This window comes from Populus trichocarpa, chromosome 2 (genome assembly GCF_000002775.5).
Source record: "Populus trichocarpa isolate Nisqually-1 chromosome 2, P.trichocarpa_v4.1, whole genome shotgun sequence".
Taxonomy (NCBI): Eukaryota; Viridiplantae; Streptophyta; class Magnoliopsida; order Malpighiales; family Salicaceae; genus Populus; species Populus trichocarpa.
This window is the reverse complement of record NC_037286.2, coordinates 1964729-1980265: the sequence shown is the minus strand read 5'-3', so window position 1 is coordinate 1980265 and position 15537 is coordinate 1964729. Positions and strand designations below refer to the sequence as shown.

Sequence of the window (15537 nt, the reverse complement as noted above, 5' to 3'; positions counted from 1 at the left end):
TGTCTGACCTCCATCTCATGCCCACTAAAAAATTCTATTTAATTGACAGCTGGAGACAAACATTTCTGTCTCTAGAGTCCATTGCTCAATGCTAGAAAATTTGCAGAACACCTTCAAAACATTTAGAGAGGACAAAGCGAGGAGCCCAAGTCAACTTGGTTTGGGCCTAGGATGCTGAATTAGAGTTTATAATGGGGGCTGCCCAATAGTTATTGTCTCACTTCTTTTGGTATTTATATTTTAATTGAAAATACATTAAATTGATTTTTTTTATTTTTAATATCAATATATTAAAACCATTCAAATTTTTTTAAAAAAATATTAATTTAATTTTCTTAGGCAAAAAAACAATTTAAAAATTATTTTACAAAAACAAATACTTAACTAGGTCTTCGTTATATCTGTAGATTGCATAATGCTGGAGTGGTTTTTATTCCTGCCAGAAAGCTTGCGGTTTTTTTTTCACTCCCACGCACCATCTTATCAACAGCCAAGAAGGCTAAGAGATTCATGCACTAAAAATTTGAAAGTGCATGACCCAAGCTGGAATATGAATGCCATGTATCAGCAGTCAGTAGCTGTACGCATTAATGCACTATTTTTCAGTGCACGAACCTACTTGGAATCTGATCCTATGGATCGACCCGAAGGGCGAGATTCAGTGTACGGCATCAATATAAAAAATCTGCATGTGGGCCTTTTATTGAAGTCATTTGATATTGTTATACTTATTATTTTTTAAAATATTTTTTTTAATGTTTTAAAATAAATTATTTATTTATTTTTAAAATGAGTATATTAAAACAATATAAAAATATATAAAAAATTAGTTTTTAAAAAAATCAATTTTTTTCAAAAATATTTTTGCATTCCAAAAACAAAATGTGTGATGTTGGTGCATGAATATGGCAGCTGCGTTCCCACAGAACTGAATTCCAAGCCCCCGCCACCTCGCAAGAGTTGAAAGTCCCAAGTATCAAACAGCCGTTGCAAAAGTTTGTGATGTGGGTGTTTTGGGAACTCCAATGTGTTCTTATCCCCAGCCCTTTGCAGCATGCACACCGCAGCCACCCAGTAGTAAATAAATTAACAATAAAAGGCGACCCTAAAATTCTCCTATGTTTGCCACCTGAGCTTGTGTGCGGACAAATATTATTTGCCAAGTGTTTTCCATGTAAGAAAACCTTGAGCTTAGCAGTACTGGACACGATTGTTCTGGCCAAGTAGCAGTCCCACCCCATTCGGAGACACGTTTCGATATCCTTAATTGCCTCTTGACTGCATTCAAGCGCTTATCCTCGCATACTGCCATATAAATAGTCCCTTTGCTGCACAATGTGCTTATCAACAGCGTTACTGTTTCGCTTATTTTCTTGTGTTTTTTATGGGAGGAATGTCAAAATCAATCATGAGTGGTTTTGGAGAGAAAAAACAGTTCAAGAAGCCTGAGCAGGCTAGTTCTAGGAAAGGGTGCATGAGAGGCAAAGGAGGACCAGAGAACGCTCTCTGCACTTACAAGGGTGTACGCCAGAGAACTTGGGGCAAATGGGTGGCCGAAATTCGGGAGCCCAACCGTGGTGCTCGTCTCTGGCTTGGCACCTATGACACCTCCCATGAAGCTGCCATGGCTTACGATGCTGCTGCTCGTAAACTATATGGCCCTGAGGCAAAGCTCAACTTACCTGAGTTACAAGTTAATAGTAGCCAGTTTCCAGCCTCTCCTGCCAATTCTCAGGTGATCCAAATGACAAACCAACCCTCTCATCTCATTCAAAATTCTAGTCCTACATCTACATATTCATCAAATATCCCAAATATGGAGTCAAATGAGGCGAAACCAATATTATACAACCATAATCCAATCATGTCTTTCTCTAATGAAAGCGTTGATTCGAATGGAATGGAGGTAGAAAATGACGCAAATTTTGGGCGAAGTGGAGACGTAATCAAAGAATTCTCGGCGAATCTCAACGTGAACATGACTTTCAATGACTCAATTTGGGCAGAGGCGGCATTGTCGATAAATTTTCCAGTGATGGATGATCCCGGAATTTTTGCTAGCAATCTCATGGAAGAATCTGGTGGGGACACAATGCAGACTCCGTGGTGCATGTAAATTGAACCACGATGTTCTTCTGGGTCAAAGGAGGCTAGAGAGAGAAAAAACAGAATCCTTGTATACATGTTTAGTATATAGTCTAGTTATAGAGCACTGAAGCCACATGGGTTTTTGGCTCGTGTACATATGTATGTTATCTCTGTGATAGTCAGGTGCTTTGTTTTATACTGAATGGTAATTTAACTTGAATCTGATACATATTTATATGAATAAATAAGTTTTTTTTAATAATTATTTTATTAATGGATAATGAATAAGTTTTTTAAATTATTAATGAATTAATAAATAAGGTATAAATATTTGTTAAACTTAATTCAAATTCAATCTTAGTCATGGGCTTCCTGATGATAATTTCACTTCAATATGATAAATATTTATCTAAATAAATATTTTATTAATTTTTATTTTATTAATAAATAATGGATAAGGTTTTAAACTCCAGGTGTAGTTTCAATCTGATATATATTTATTTGCATACGTAATTTTTTAATAATTTTTTTATTAATATAAAATGAATAAGATATAAATATCTGTTAAATTTAACTCAAAACTCAATTATTTTGGTGGTTTATACTACTTTAGTAATAGGATGGCAATTTAACTTTGAATATGATATATATATCTGAATAAATGAGTTTTTTTAATAATTATTTTATTAATAGATAATAAATAAAGTATAAATATTTGTTAAGTTTAACCTAAACTCAATTTAGATTTAATTTTACATAGTATCATATACTGTGTGTGTGTGTGTGTGTAATATTTATATATTTTTTAAAATTTAATATATATATATATATATGCATATTAAATATTAAATGATAAAATTAAATATTAAATATATTACACACACACACATATAACATTTATAATTTTATCATTTAATATTTATATGCAGATTTTAAATATACATTTAATTATATCTAAATAAATATTTAAAATCTGATGAATATAATATAAATATCTAATTTTTTTTTAATAAATAATTGGTAAAATATCTATATAATAGAAATTCAATTCTCGAGTAACGTAGTGATCATCTCTAGTATACAAGTTACCAAAAATAAATAAATAACACCAACAGTACAGTAGAGGAAAAAAAATTGATGTTAATAAAATTGTATGCAGGACCCATGGTCTGGATTGAAGTTAATTCTTATAATAAAATTTATAATTTTCATCGTACTTCATTAAAAAAAATTCCCACAAGTTGTCCAAGATTTTGCATCAATTTATTTATTTAATTTCTCTGCTTCGTACAATTCTTTTTGCCTCTATACTAATTCCTGGGGCCGCTTTCCTTGGATTTGTTTTTGGCTTTCTCCAACTTCCAGATACTCTTCTTATAATAATGATAATAATAATAAAAAAAAAAAACTTCCAGATATTTTTCAACTAACTTTTGAATTTTGGAAAGTTCGTTAGCTGGACATCTGTCGGTTTTTTAGACTTGCAGTAGTATTTTGATCTAAATGGTCGCAGATTTCTAGCCAAGAAATTCAAAAGAAGAAAAAAGGAGTTGGAAGTAGGATCATTTTCTCTTTGACTGCAATATCTCAAAGGAAGTTTGGCCATCCATCTTGAGTAAGTGTGAAATCACAGAAGAGTTGGAAGCCGGGTCTTGATGAACTCAGTTGGGCTAAAGAATAATCTGCAGAAGGGAAGTTTTTCGTCATTTCCCGGAATGCTACTGTATATGGCATTTGGATGAATGAAATAAGAGGGTTCATGGAGGAAAGGATTCGACTCTTGCTGATTTGATTGCTTCGATTATGAAGATTTATTACTATAGTTTTCAGAACACAAATATTCTGCATAAAATTAGCTTTATGTCAGTCCCAGTTTTTTGCTGTATGTTCAAATTGGAGGTTAGGTTGTCTTGATGTGCTTCAGCTTTTGCAATCCTGAACTTCCCATATTCCATTGCCGTTCACTTTTGTAAGTGCTGCAGACTAACGTAACAATCAGATTCCGGCAGCAATTTTCAACCCACAATAGGTTTGAACAATATTGATCAATGTTGACCCTTTGACCTGAGAGTTGACCGATGAAAATAAACATGCATGCTAGTTCACATCCGGCTGGAAAGATTTTGGTGCACCTCTGATTGGGTTTGAATTTTACTTCGGCTTAGCCTATACAAACTATTTCATGCTTTTCATCGAAGTTCTGTAGGTCAGGTCTTCGATTTCAATTGTTTAGAACAAACAAAAGCCTTAAGATCTTTAGAGTGGCAAAGTGCAATGTCATATTTTGTTCTAGTATGACAAAGTTGTTATGTTTTGAAGGAAACATGCTTACAAAACTGTCAAAATATTATCTGCAAGGTTGTCCATATCACACAGGATTTTGAATTATATGGAGAAGGCTTTCTCGAATATTCTGAATGAAACTAGAATAGTCAAGCCAAGTTTATTAGATGTGTTAGGTAATGTTTCAGCCATTAACTTGTCAAAGCTTAGGATCTCATCATATTGCTGCAACGGATGAAGCTTTGAAGGGGTTCCAAAATCTGTTCTGCAGCCATAAAGAATCAGCTTCTACAGGATACCCATCTTGATTACGATACCAGCTGAAATATGCATGGGTCCTGTTCTTTATATCAAGAATACCATGACCAAAACTAGCTTCACGAAAAGCTGTGTAGCTTGGCCGTGGTTCTGTCATGCTGCAAAAAAAGAAAAGAAAAGGAAAGATAACCATTAACCATTGACATTTTATTCCAACCATGTACTTGCTAGCTAAACTATTCGTGAAACACAAATAAAATAATCAGCAAGTACTTGGTCGCTAATCCTTCTAGATTTCCTCCATCACCAATGGTTATGTAAATGGGGGCAGATTCATCTCTTGTGGGAGTGCACGAACCAGCGACGATTCTATATGCAATGTTTGATATACGATACTGCAATGAAAAGCAATTCAACGCTGTTATATGCTACAAACATGTAGTATGTGATTCGTCACGTTTTCCTTCTCCTGAACAGAACAATTTACTCAATAAACATTCGTATTTGGTCCCACATAGATAGCAGTGTTAGCACCAGAAATCTTTAGATTTTATCCCCTGAATAGCATTCTAAAGGACCAAAATATAATGTGGCATCTGTGTGTTGTGGCTTCGTGTCACGAGTGCATGTCAGTGTCTTTTTCTAATATTCTAAACTTATCTTAACTAGCAGAAGGAAAAGGGCAAAGCAACTTCACTTTGAGATTTATGCTTGTTCTGCATCATCCAAAAGGAAGACTCCCCATAAAGTAAAATTAGGAAAATGTGTGAAGAACAAGTTCTTCACGTAAAGAGCTTAAACAAGGGAGTGGTTGGTTCCTAGATGGCAGGATCCATGCTGTCTGCCAATACAGCATAAGCAATAAAGGGGAGGATACCTGCATAGCTGAGACTAGCTACTACAAACTTATCTTCATAAATCTTTCATTTCAGTACACGTTATTTAAGTGATTCCAAATCAAGAATAGGAGATGGATTGAGAGAAATAACATGTCGCAAATCAGTTAAAAAGTAAAGGCACGTGCATTATTCACTGATGTCACTGCAGTTCAAAATGATCGAAAGGGAAAATATCATATATGGAGAATGTGCACTTACAGATCGCTCATAAGCATGAACATGGCCGGCAAAGACAATATCGACTTTGTTCTCCACAAACCAGGGCTCATACATTACTCTCATGGTTTCCCCTTCCATGTAATGATTTACATAACTGTTATACATTGGAGAATGCATAAGAACAATAAGCCATGGTGTCTCAGTCCTGTTTACTTTAGGCAGCTCGTTTTTTAGCCATAAGTACTGAGGAGTGTATTTTCCTGCAAAATATAAAGTTTAAGTAGAGCACTCTACTGAGAGACTCTTACCAGTCAAGTCTTTGGCAGACATACAAGCAATGTACGCTCAATCTCTCTTCAACAGAGTATAAAAAGGGACTAAGAAAGAAAAATTACCATAAGCTGAGTAGGAGGACATGACAATGATGTATGTTGAAGCTCTTTTGATGGAGTACCACAGAGAAGATGTGCTACCTGATGCTATATACGGGACATGATAGCGGTGGGTATAAGGCTTAAATGGTTTGCTTTCACCCTGCAATGAAATTACCAAGGATTGATCAAGAAAATCATGGTTGAAACCACAGAGAAACACAAAATATAAGCACCAATCTCTCAATAAAAATTGGAAAACAAGAGGCTAAAAGCAAACCAAGAATACTTATGATGCATACAATTTCAGGAGCATAGTCAATTTCATGATTCCCAGCGGTCCAAATCCAAGGTTGATAAGCAGCAACTCTTTCTACGAACCTTCCCCATGTATCCCACCTTGTGTTGTCATGAAATGGATAATCATTTGCGTAAGACAGATCACCGACAAACAACAATGTCTGTCCCTTTGCCGGATTTAATTCATAGTGGGTAAGTGTCCTGTTTGAATCACTAGTTTGACCAAGATCCCCTGCTCAAAATTATTTTAGATTAAGTGAGATGAAGATACAATCTTACAGAAACATTGACACAGGAATAAATAAATTACTATGTTTTCTTGAAATTGAAAAAAAAATAATCTGAACTATACCTATGAGACCAAAAGTGTAAGGAACATCAGGACCAGGTTTAGGAGGAGTAAGAAACCAGAACTGTCTTGTTGTGTTTCCAATTCCAACCTCATAGTAATATTTGGTATCAAACTGCAATCATAGTAAAACTTAATCACAGATTACAAAGTTCACAAAGAATATTCTTGAGTGAGAATCTTGAGCATGCTGCATACCTCCAAATCCTCAATGGTGCAGTGGTGAATATAACCAGAAGTGTAATTGTAGAATTTATACGTCACTATAAAACCTTCAGCAATTTTTTTGTGCCCACTATTTTCAGCCCAGTAATGCACTGTCTTTGAACCAGGCTCATCTTGTGTAACCCAGGACACAATCACACCCTTCCCTTCATGGTCTCCTTGTGTTATATGAACCTCCGATCATCACATAAAATATGAAAAACAGAGCACCATGGTATATTATGTAGAAACATTCAGAATCTGAAGAAGCAATACTCACCTGTTGAGGAGCGTTATAACCAGGAGGGACTCTAAACACGTCACTGTCTAATGGCATATCAAGAGAAAAATCAGCATCTCTTACGTAGCTGCTTGTTATTCCTCCATTAACAATCTCTGCACTACTCAATATCAAACACACCACAAAAAGATGAGAATCCCATCTCCTTTCCGTCTCTGCTCTCCTTGACCGCTTCCAGTTTTCAGGGACTCTAATAAAATTATCATAGACCATCTCTACCATGGCAGAAGAGCTGGATTTTTATTTTTATTTTTTATTTTTTTCTGCTGATGCTAGTATATGGAGCGTGGATTATTCATACTTTGGTACGGATATTTAAGCACGGAGTAAGTCCCCGCCTTTATTGATGTCTTGAAACTACCCTTCAGACATTGCTTTACGTTGTGGACTGAGAAGTGAAGAAGAGCGTTCGACTATCTGTTTATTTATTTATTTATTAATTAACAAGACCATATATTAGTTGTTAGTGTTAAAAATAACCATAAATCAGATTTAACATTTACCACGATAAAGGATCATTTTAATTAATATAGTAAAGATGATGAAACTACGTACATGAAATGCAAACAATTTCCATTTTTATCATATGTTTATAATTTTTTTATATTTTTTAGTTAATTAAAAAAAGATTATTGAGTTTTGAATTACATAATAGAAGTCAGTCCTTTTCATTATATAGTAATTAAATAAATTAAGATTTTCGATGAATTTTAGGTTATAATAAATGATAATCCTCTCTTATTACATGCTAATTAAATAAATTAAAATCATTAAAACTTGAATATGCTTTCCATACAATAAATTTTCAAATACATAAACATTAGTTATTACTATTAGTAAAAACATTAAATGAGTTGAACTTAAATCACCTTCTTGCACTTCAAATGAACAGGGCAATCAGGTACCTCTCCTCCTCCTTCTTTTTTCTCATTTCTTTAACTTTTTCATTAGTTTAATTTTATTTTTTAATATTTCAATAATTTTAAAATAAATATTTATAAAATAAAGCACCAATTAAGTATCAAGATATTTGTTTGAAATTAAAATAACCTTATAGAAAGTAAATCAAAATAAAATTATTAAATCTAATGGAGTCCATAATTAAGGTTTTGGGTTTGTCGGGTTAACTAATAAAATTCGGATCGATTCAATATATTATTGTCTCAATATTAAAAAAAATATCATCTTTAATTTTTTTTAAGTCTAATCATATTTTTAACTGTTTATTTAGATTGTTTTTAGAACCGTCAAGTTGACTAGATCATATCGGTGTAACTTCTAAATAATTTAATTTAAAACTTGAATTAAATAAAAAATCAAATCGAAAAGTTTTAAAATTAACTCCATCGAATCTAATAATAATATCAGAAAATTCCTTATTGACTGAATATTTATTTTAGATTTAAATTCATTTTATCAAATCCGCAGCTTATTGTGTACAGTAAACTAGTTTATTTTTATTAAATTTAAACCATTTCTCAACTTGTTTGTAATCCGTATGATAACCACCAGTGTCCCGTTATCAAGTACCAACCAACCACAGGATAGAAGAGTTGTTGGATTGAATGAGGGAGATGAGACTGGTAGTCAGCGGACACTCCAAGTGAGCGGTCAGTCAAAGAGGCCACGTGCCAATCATTTGACCAACGCAATTTATCCTTAGAACGACCTGTAGTCTATCTCGTGATCAGTTGATCTTGCAGCGAGGACAGGTCGTCTATGCGCCATGTCTTGTCTTCTAAACACGACACCAGTCGCCTTCTCGTGTTGCTGCCAAATCCTGACAGAAATGAGATGGTGAAAAAGAAAGGAACGATCAGTCAATAAATAGATGAATGCCATAGATATTTTCAGAACCCTTTAAAAATGAATCCAATATTATATACAAATAATAGTTATTAAACCTAACTTAAAAATCTACCACTAAAATATAATTCATATTAAATTTAAATTTAAATTTATTTTAACATCGATGGAAAAGATGGATATTGACAAAATCAAAATTATTCTTTTGAGAGGACATGGTATATATTCCCTGGTTTAATTTAATGTGTCTCGAGCGAGCTTTTATGCCTTATACAATTATTAAACTTAGGACAGAAATTGACTGAACAATTCTCCTCCTTTCTTGCAATGGGCCCGTAAAAAATCTTGCCTTGGATGATAAGTGTTTAGGTCAAAAAACTTCTGTTGGAGAAACAGAAATGGTTGTGAAGACTACAAACAACGTTTGGACCGATGGTTGTGGGACAACATAATGTTTGCAACAGAGCAAAGCAACAATATGGTGTCATTTGTTTTTTAATTCTACGGGGTATAACTTAACTGATTAGATTTTAAATTTGTTATCTAGAGATCACTAGTTCAAGTTTCACATATTAAAATAATTCAATTAACACAAAAATAAATACAAACATGAAAGAGAAGGAGGTTAGAATTCTTCTTCATTGATTTTATATTAAAGTTCTTACTTTAACTTAAATATAAAGAGCTTATATATAGGTTAAGTTAAAAATATTATTTTACCTTTAATAAATAAAACAAGATAAATATATTATTTAACATCACAAACTTTAAGGTTACTAGAGACTTACATGATCGTTAACTTTAGAGCCTGTGTAATTAGTTGATGTATATGCAAGCTAACCCGAATATCTATATTAATAATAATAAAAAATAATATGGTGTTATTTTTACTCGTCCTCAACATACCAAATACAAGATGCAATCTCATCCATTCATCATATTGGATTTTGTTTTCTTTTATATGCCTCTAGATGACCATCAAAGTATAAAAAAAAATGAAGAAAAGAAAGGATTAAACAATAAAAAAGAAAGGAAGTTTTCCCGACCAATTTGTAATCAAACTGAAGCTTCCAAGGTCTTTTGCATGAAATTTGATAAAATCGAGGTCTGTTATAGAATAAAATAATAAATAGCAAATCTTTGATTTACCTTTAAAGTATTACGAGATTTATTGTCACTATGTTCTTGATAATATGAGATTAATTCTGGTTGTTACTTGAATATATTTTTCAACGAGTTTTTAACAATATTTTTTAATATTTTTATGTAGTCTTCCTTACTTTATATCCTAGTATTTTTAATACTTTAATTTTTCTCTTAAATTTAGAGTTTAAACTCATCTTATTAAGAGATATTTAAATTAAATAACTTTTAGTCTAAATTTTTTTGTTTAAAAGTGAATCTAAACTAATATAGTGTTGTTGGAATCTCGTGAGATATAATAAAACTTTAAAGTCAAATGATTCTTTATTGACAACAACAATAAAAATTCATTACTTTTAAAGTGTTTTAACAAGTAAGTTTTATTTTTTTATTTCAATTTAAATATAGTTATTTTTATTATTAGTATGCAATATAGACTTTAATTTTGTATCAAATACAAGTGTGAATCAATGCTAGAGTGCTAGTATTTGTTTTTTTTATATTTATATTAAAAGCATGTTTGACATAAATTTTATTATTGCATGAATGTATATTTAAAATTGTATGCACTCTAGGTTTTTATTAAATATTTTTTTTATATTTTGAATACTCTTATTATAATAAATTAAACACACTAATCTAATACATTTAGAACATTGAAAAACAAACTTCACTTAGCTATGGATTTGAGAGATGGTTCTGCCATTCATTTGATTTAGTTTTTTCATATCCAGGCAATTTCTTCTGTTCAATTTTGGCTGATTATGCTAAGAATAAGTGTTAGATTGATTCCAAAAAAAAGCCAGAATATCTCCGATTGTTTTCTATTATTTTTTTAAAGTCTATTTGGAAGTGTAGTTGCGGTTATTTTTCAAAGTGATTTTCACTCGGAAATGTATTAAAATAATATATTTTTTTATTTTTTTAAAATTATTTTTTATATTAGTGCATCAAAATGATATAAAAACACCAAAAAAATATTAATTTGAAGCAAAGAAAAAATTAAAAAAAATTAATTTTTTTTAAAAATGCATTTAAAATACAAAAACAACATTTTGAATATTTCCAACATTTTAGCGCATTTCTACTCTTTGCCATTTTTCCAAATTGAGTAACAAAGCATTTGCAAAGCTGGCAAAGGGCCTCCAAGCACAAATCCGAAAAGGGTTAAGAAATTACCATTTCTGTGTTACATGAAGACAAGAAGTCCCCAGCTGAATGCCACTTGTTATCTGAACTCCACAGTAAGATACCCTCCTCAATAAATTAACTTTATAGCTAGTCGCAGAGAGAATAGATTCTACGTCGTCCTGTGATTGGAACCTTGATCCATCTTTCAAAAGGCAGAGAATTGAACCGTTTGGCAATGAACTTAATTCTTTATCAATCTTTTATGCAACAATCACTAGACAAATTCCCACAAGAGCTCCAACATCAGACGACTATGGTAATGGTTCTTCTGGGAATTTCAAGTGTGTTTTTGATTCACATTACACACCCTGCTTAGTTCTCTTTAGTAACGTAAGGTTTTGGGTGATGATTTCGCAGGAAGAAAGCATGCCAACGAGTTTGGTAAGCAATGGTTGCGTTGATATTCGAGGCAGAATTGCAGACAAGCGAACTACTGGAGGATGGAAAGCTGCTCCTTTTATTATAGGTTCTTAATTAAACCAACTCTTGCAAATTTGTCAATGGTTTCAGGATTAACCTGGCTGTTTGGTGCCAGCTTATGCATGTATGTGCCCTCTCCTTCAACTTGGCTTCTTGGCCAGCAGAGGCTGATTTCTTTCTTCCTCTTTTTTTTTTGGTGCTTGTAGTGAATGAAGTTGCTGAGAGGCTAGCATTTTTTGGTATAGCTGTGAACATGGTAGCTTACTTGGTCTTTGAAATGCATCAGTCACTTCCAAATGCTGCAAGTCATGTGACTGACTGGATTGGAGCTGCCTATGTCCTCACTCTCTTTGGAGCGTTTTGTGCTGATGCTTACCTGGGCCGATTCAGGACCATCATTGTTTTCTCTTGCATCTATACCGTAGTAAGAAATCAGGATTTCCCCTTTCATTTAGTTTCCACATGGCCTGTGACCTGAGGTAGTGTTTGTTTAAGTTGTTGGAATTATTTTTTAAAATATTTTTTATTTAGAAATATATAAAAATAATATTTTATTATTATTTTTTAAAATTTATTTTTAACAATAACACATCAAAACCATCTAAAAACAAAAAAAAAAACTAATTTCAAGCCAAAATAAAATAAAATTTTATAAAACATGGTTTTTACCGCAAAAACAAACATGTTATGACTTTAGTTTATTTTTTATTTATTTTAAATTAATTTTTTTAATGTTTTCGGATTATTTTGATATATTAATGTTAAAAATAAATTTTAATAAATAAAAAATATATATTATTTTAATATATTTCTAAATAAAAATTACTTTAATAAAATATGTGCTACTAAAATATCAAAATACCAAGGTCATCCACCATGAAGGCGACATAATGTTGAATTGGGCTTCAAATGTTATACAATCAAGGCTCTGTATTCTGTACCTGCAAATCATCTGAACTGGATTCAACATGATCTTTTCTTTTTCATTTTTTTTGTTTTGCATTTATGGGCTTTAAAAAATCTAGAGCAGTGCTTGAGAAATGAGATTGGCCTAATTTTGCTGTTTGACCGAATTGTGTTTTTGGTCTGGACCGCAGGGAATGGTATTATTGACACTCTCAGCTTCTATAGACAGCTTACGTCCACCAAAATGCATGGTAAGGCTATGCCCACAAGCAACCGATGGCCAGACAGGGTTCCTCTATGGTGCACTGGCCCTTATTGCCCTTGGAACCGGCGGTATCAAGCCATGTGTCTCATCTTTTGGGGCTGATCAATTCGACGAGGCAGACGAGGAAGAATTGCCAAAGAAATATGCTTTCTTCAACTGGTTCTTCTTTGCTATAAACATGGGTGCTATCTTGGGTATAACAGTCTTGGTATACATAAAAGAAAAGAAGGGATGGGCCTTAGGTTTTGGGCTACCTACAGGGGCCATGGTTATTTCTACCATCATTTTAGCAGCTGGCATTCCTTTTTATCGTTTCCAAAGGCCCATGGGTAGCCCTTTCACCAGGTTTGTTCAGGTCATGGTGGCTTCTGTAAGGAATCATTTGAATGGAGTCCAGGTTCGACATCAAACCGAGCTTTACGAGGTTAATACCAAGGAATCTGATATCAAGGGCTCCCAAAAGCTGTTTCACACCTTACAGTACAGGTAAATTTTTAACAAAACGTTGTCTAGTTGTCCCCTCCCTGAAATGCAATTGGTCGTGTATGTACACAGTCTATAGTCCACTGGTGCTAATTTTTACCACATGCTTTAGTTTTTGAAGTAGAGCTAAAACGCTAACCTTCAACATCAATGAAGTCCAATTCAGTCCCTTGAGATTGTCTTAGAAGATAAGAGTTGATCAGATTTTCATTTGAAGTTCTCATATTTAAACTTGATATCCCACATGTTTAATAAAACTTGATAATGACATGTTTAATTGTCTTTCTTGGATCTATAATTGCTTGATCATGATGTTCATTCGTCCGGAGTTTTTTCTTTCCTGCTAAAATTCAAGGGACTTGTATATTATGGTGCAGTTTCTTGGACAAGGCAGCGGTTGTGACAGATTCTGAGGCTGACACAGGGAACCGTTGGAGACTTTGCACAGTAACACAAGTAGAAGAATTCAAGTCTTTTATCAGAATCCTCCCAGTATGGGCATCCACAATTGCATTCTCCATCTCCTTTGCTCAGCTCTCGACCTTCTTCACCAGCCAGGCCAACATCATGGACCGAAAACTCAGCTCCAACTTCAAAATTCCAGCAGCTTCTGTCCCCGTTTTCAGTACCCTCAATGCCCTCATCCTCGTCCCCATCTACGAAAAAGTAATAGTCCCTATCCTACGTAAACGCACCGGCCACACCCGCGGCATCACATCATTGCAACGCATAGGAGTTGGTTTATTTATTTCCATATTTGCACTGATAGCTGCAGCATTGGTAGAAAAAAAGAGACGCGACAGTCCTAACCCTTCAGGCATGAGTGTGTTTTGGTTGTTTCCACAGTTCTTTTTAATAGGCAGTGCAGAAGTTTTCACCTACGTAGGACAGCTAGAATTTTTCTACGACGAAGCAACTGATGGGACAAGAAGTATTAGTAGTGCGGTGTTTCTTAGTGAGATCGGGATTGGAAGTTGGTTCAGCACTGCAATAGTTAAGATCATCGAAAGTGCCACTGGTGGAGAAGACAAAGGGTGGTTAAGGAATAATCTTAATAAAAGCAGGCTTGATTATTTCTACTGGGTGTTAACTGTGATTAATGCGGTTAATTTCGTAGTTTATTTGTGGATTTCTGTTGTTTATAAGAGTAGAGGTGGTGCAGTCGGGACGGTGAGAGACGAGGGTGTCGTTGACATGGGTGATGATGGTGATTGATGGAAAAAGAGGAGGATACAGGTGAATTCCGAGGTGTGGCCTTATAAGTAGTTGCATTTGCTTTATTTGGTTTCTTTCAATATTTCTACTGCTAACTTGTTTCGGTTGAATGTAAGTTTTATTCGCGGCTAATTCAGGTCTTTTTTTTAGCCTAAATAGATTGTCTGCTATCTTTCCTTTTTTTTTTCCTCAACCACATAGAAAAAATTATTTTGGTAGTTAAATAGCTTCTATTTTTTACATTAATTTCTATATATATATATAATATAATTATATTTTAAATTTAATTATATAAAAGTTGAAATAACATAATAGTATCAATGAATATATTTTTTAAAATTGTAATTAAAACTATTTTTTAAAATATAATCACTAAGGATACTGCAATGTCAAACATGTATATATACGGGTTCAACTTTTGGGATTGAGATTTTCTTTAATGATCTCCGGCAGGAAGAGTGATTAGACACGAAATGTTTTTTTGAAGAAGGGAAAAGTTGTTAAAGATAGTATGGATGCGATTCATATCATGATTAAAAGGGAAATGAAGAATCCTGCTGTAAATTAAAAGAATTGCTTTTGGAAAAGTAAAATTGCTCCGTGATAATTATCTGTGGATAGTAATTATTAATCATCATCTTTAATGATGTGATCTTGGGATCCGTCAATCCTCCCTTAATCTAACCTAGAATTTTGTCAGTTTGCTTCTGTCTTTTAGCCTCCGATTGTAGAAAAGTTCATGTAGTAAAATTGGAGTACTGGGGCACAGGCACTTCCAGCTGGAGGTTGACTAGAAATAGTCTCCGAACTCAGGAGTTGCTATTGCCTGATGGAGGAGCTTCAGACCAAGGAGAGATCAGGAGCTTATATCATATTCTATGCCTTCCCCATATGAT

General features: G+C 33.4%; 3 protein-coding genes across 3 annotated transcripts; 2 read left to right on the top strand and 1 right to left on the bottom strand.

Annotated features, from left to right (window-relative positions):
* Positions 1-131: 131 nt before the first annotated feature.
* LOC7490680 (dehydration-responsive element-binding protein 2D) lies at positions 132-2308 on the top strand. Its single transcript, XM_002301970.4, has one exon. The coding sequence runs from the start codon at positions 1385-1387 to the stop codon at positions 2114-2116; it is 732 nt and encodes a 243-aa protein (XP_002302006.2). The 5' UTR covers positions 132-1384; the 3' UTR covers positions 2117-2308.
* Positions 2309-4350: 2042 nt separating this feature from the next.
* Positions 4351-7593, bottom strand: LOC7479709 (purple acid phosphatase 2). Its single transcript, XM_002300700.4, has 8 exons — positions 7192-7593; positions 6906-7106; positions 6711-6822; positions 6361-6590; positions 6083-6221; positions 5727-5947; positions 4903-5024; positions 4351-4787 (listed from the first exon to the last, which is right to left on the bottom strand). The coding sequence occupies exons 1-8, from the start codon at positions 7432-7434 to the stop codon at positions 4589-4591; spliced, it is 1467 nt and encodes a 488-aa protein (XP_002300736.3). The 5' UTR covers positions 7435-7593; the 3' UTR covers positions 4351-4588.
* Positions 7594-11428: 3835 nt separating this feature from the next.
* LOC7479708 (protein NRT1/ PTR FAMILY 8.1) lies at positions 11429-14797 on the top strand. The gene is made up of 5 exons (XM_002301969.4): positions 11429-11608; positions 11710-11818; positions 11979-12196; positions 12870-13429; positions 13804-14797. Exons 1-5 carry the CDS (start codon positions 11528-11530, stop codon positions 14639-14641), a joined length of 1806 nt encoding a protein of 601 aa, XP_002302005.4. The 5' UTR covers positions 11429-11527; the 3' UTR covers positions 14642-14797.
* Positions 14798-15537: the final 740 nt, after the last annotated feature.

What these genes read in the sequence shown, in the direction of transcription:
- LOC7479709 (XM_002300700.4), bottom strand. Translation starts at nt 7,434, where the DNA reads ATGGTAGAGATGGTCTATGATAATTTTATTAGAGTCCCTGAAAACTGG. An exon ending in GCACCATTGAGGATTTGGAG is followed by an intron (nt 6,823 to 6,905) that starts GTATGCAGCATG and finishes CTATGATTGCAG; the next exon opens with TTTGATACCAAATATTACTA. An exon ending in TTACACTTTTGGTCTCATAG is followed by an intron (nt 6,591 to 6,710) that starts GTATAGTTCAGA and finishes AATTTTGAGCAG; the next exon opens with GGGATCTTGGTCAAACTAGT.
- LOC7490680 (XM_002301970.4), top strand. Translation starts at nt 1,385, where the DNA reads ATGGGAGGAATGTCAAAATCAATCATGAGTGGTTTTGGAGAGAAAAAA.
- LOC7479708 (XM_002301969.4), top strand. Translation starts at nt 11,528, where the DNA reads ATGAACTTAATTCTTTATCAATCTTTTATGCAACAATCACTAGACAAA. An exon ending in TCCAACATCAGACGACTATG is followed by an intron (nt 11,609 to 11,709) that starts GTAATGGTTCTT and finishes ATGATTTCGCAG; the next exon opens with GAAGAAAGCATGCCAACGAG. An exon ending in TCTCTTGCATCTATACCGTA is followed by an intron (nt 12,197 to 12,869) that starts GTAAGAAATCAG and finishes TCTGGACCGCAG; the next exon opens with GGAATGGTATTATTGACACT.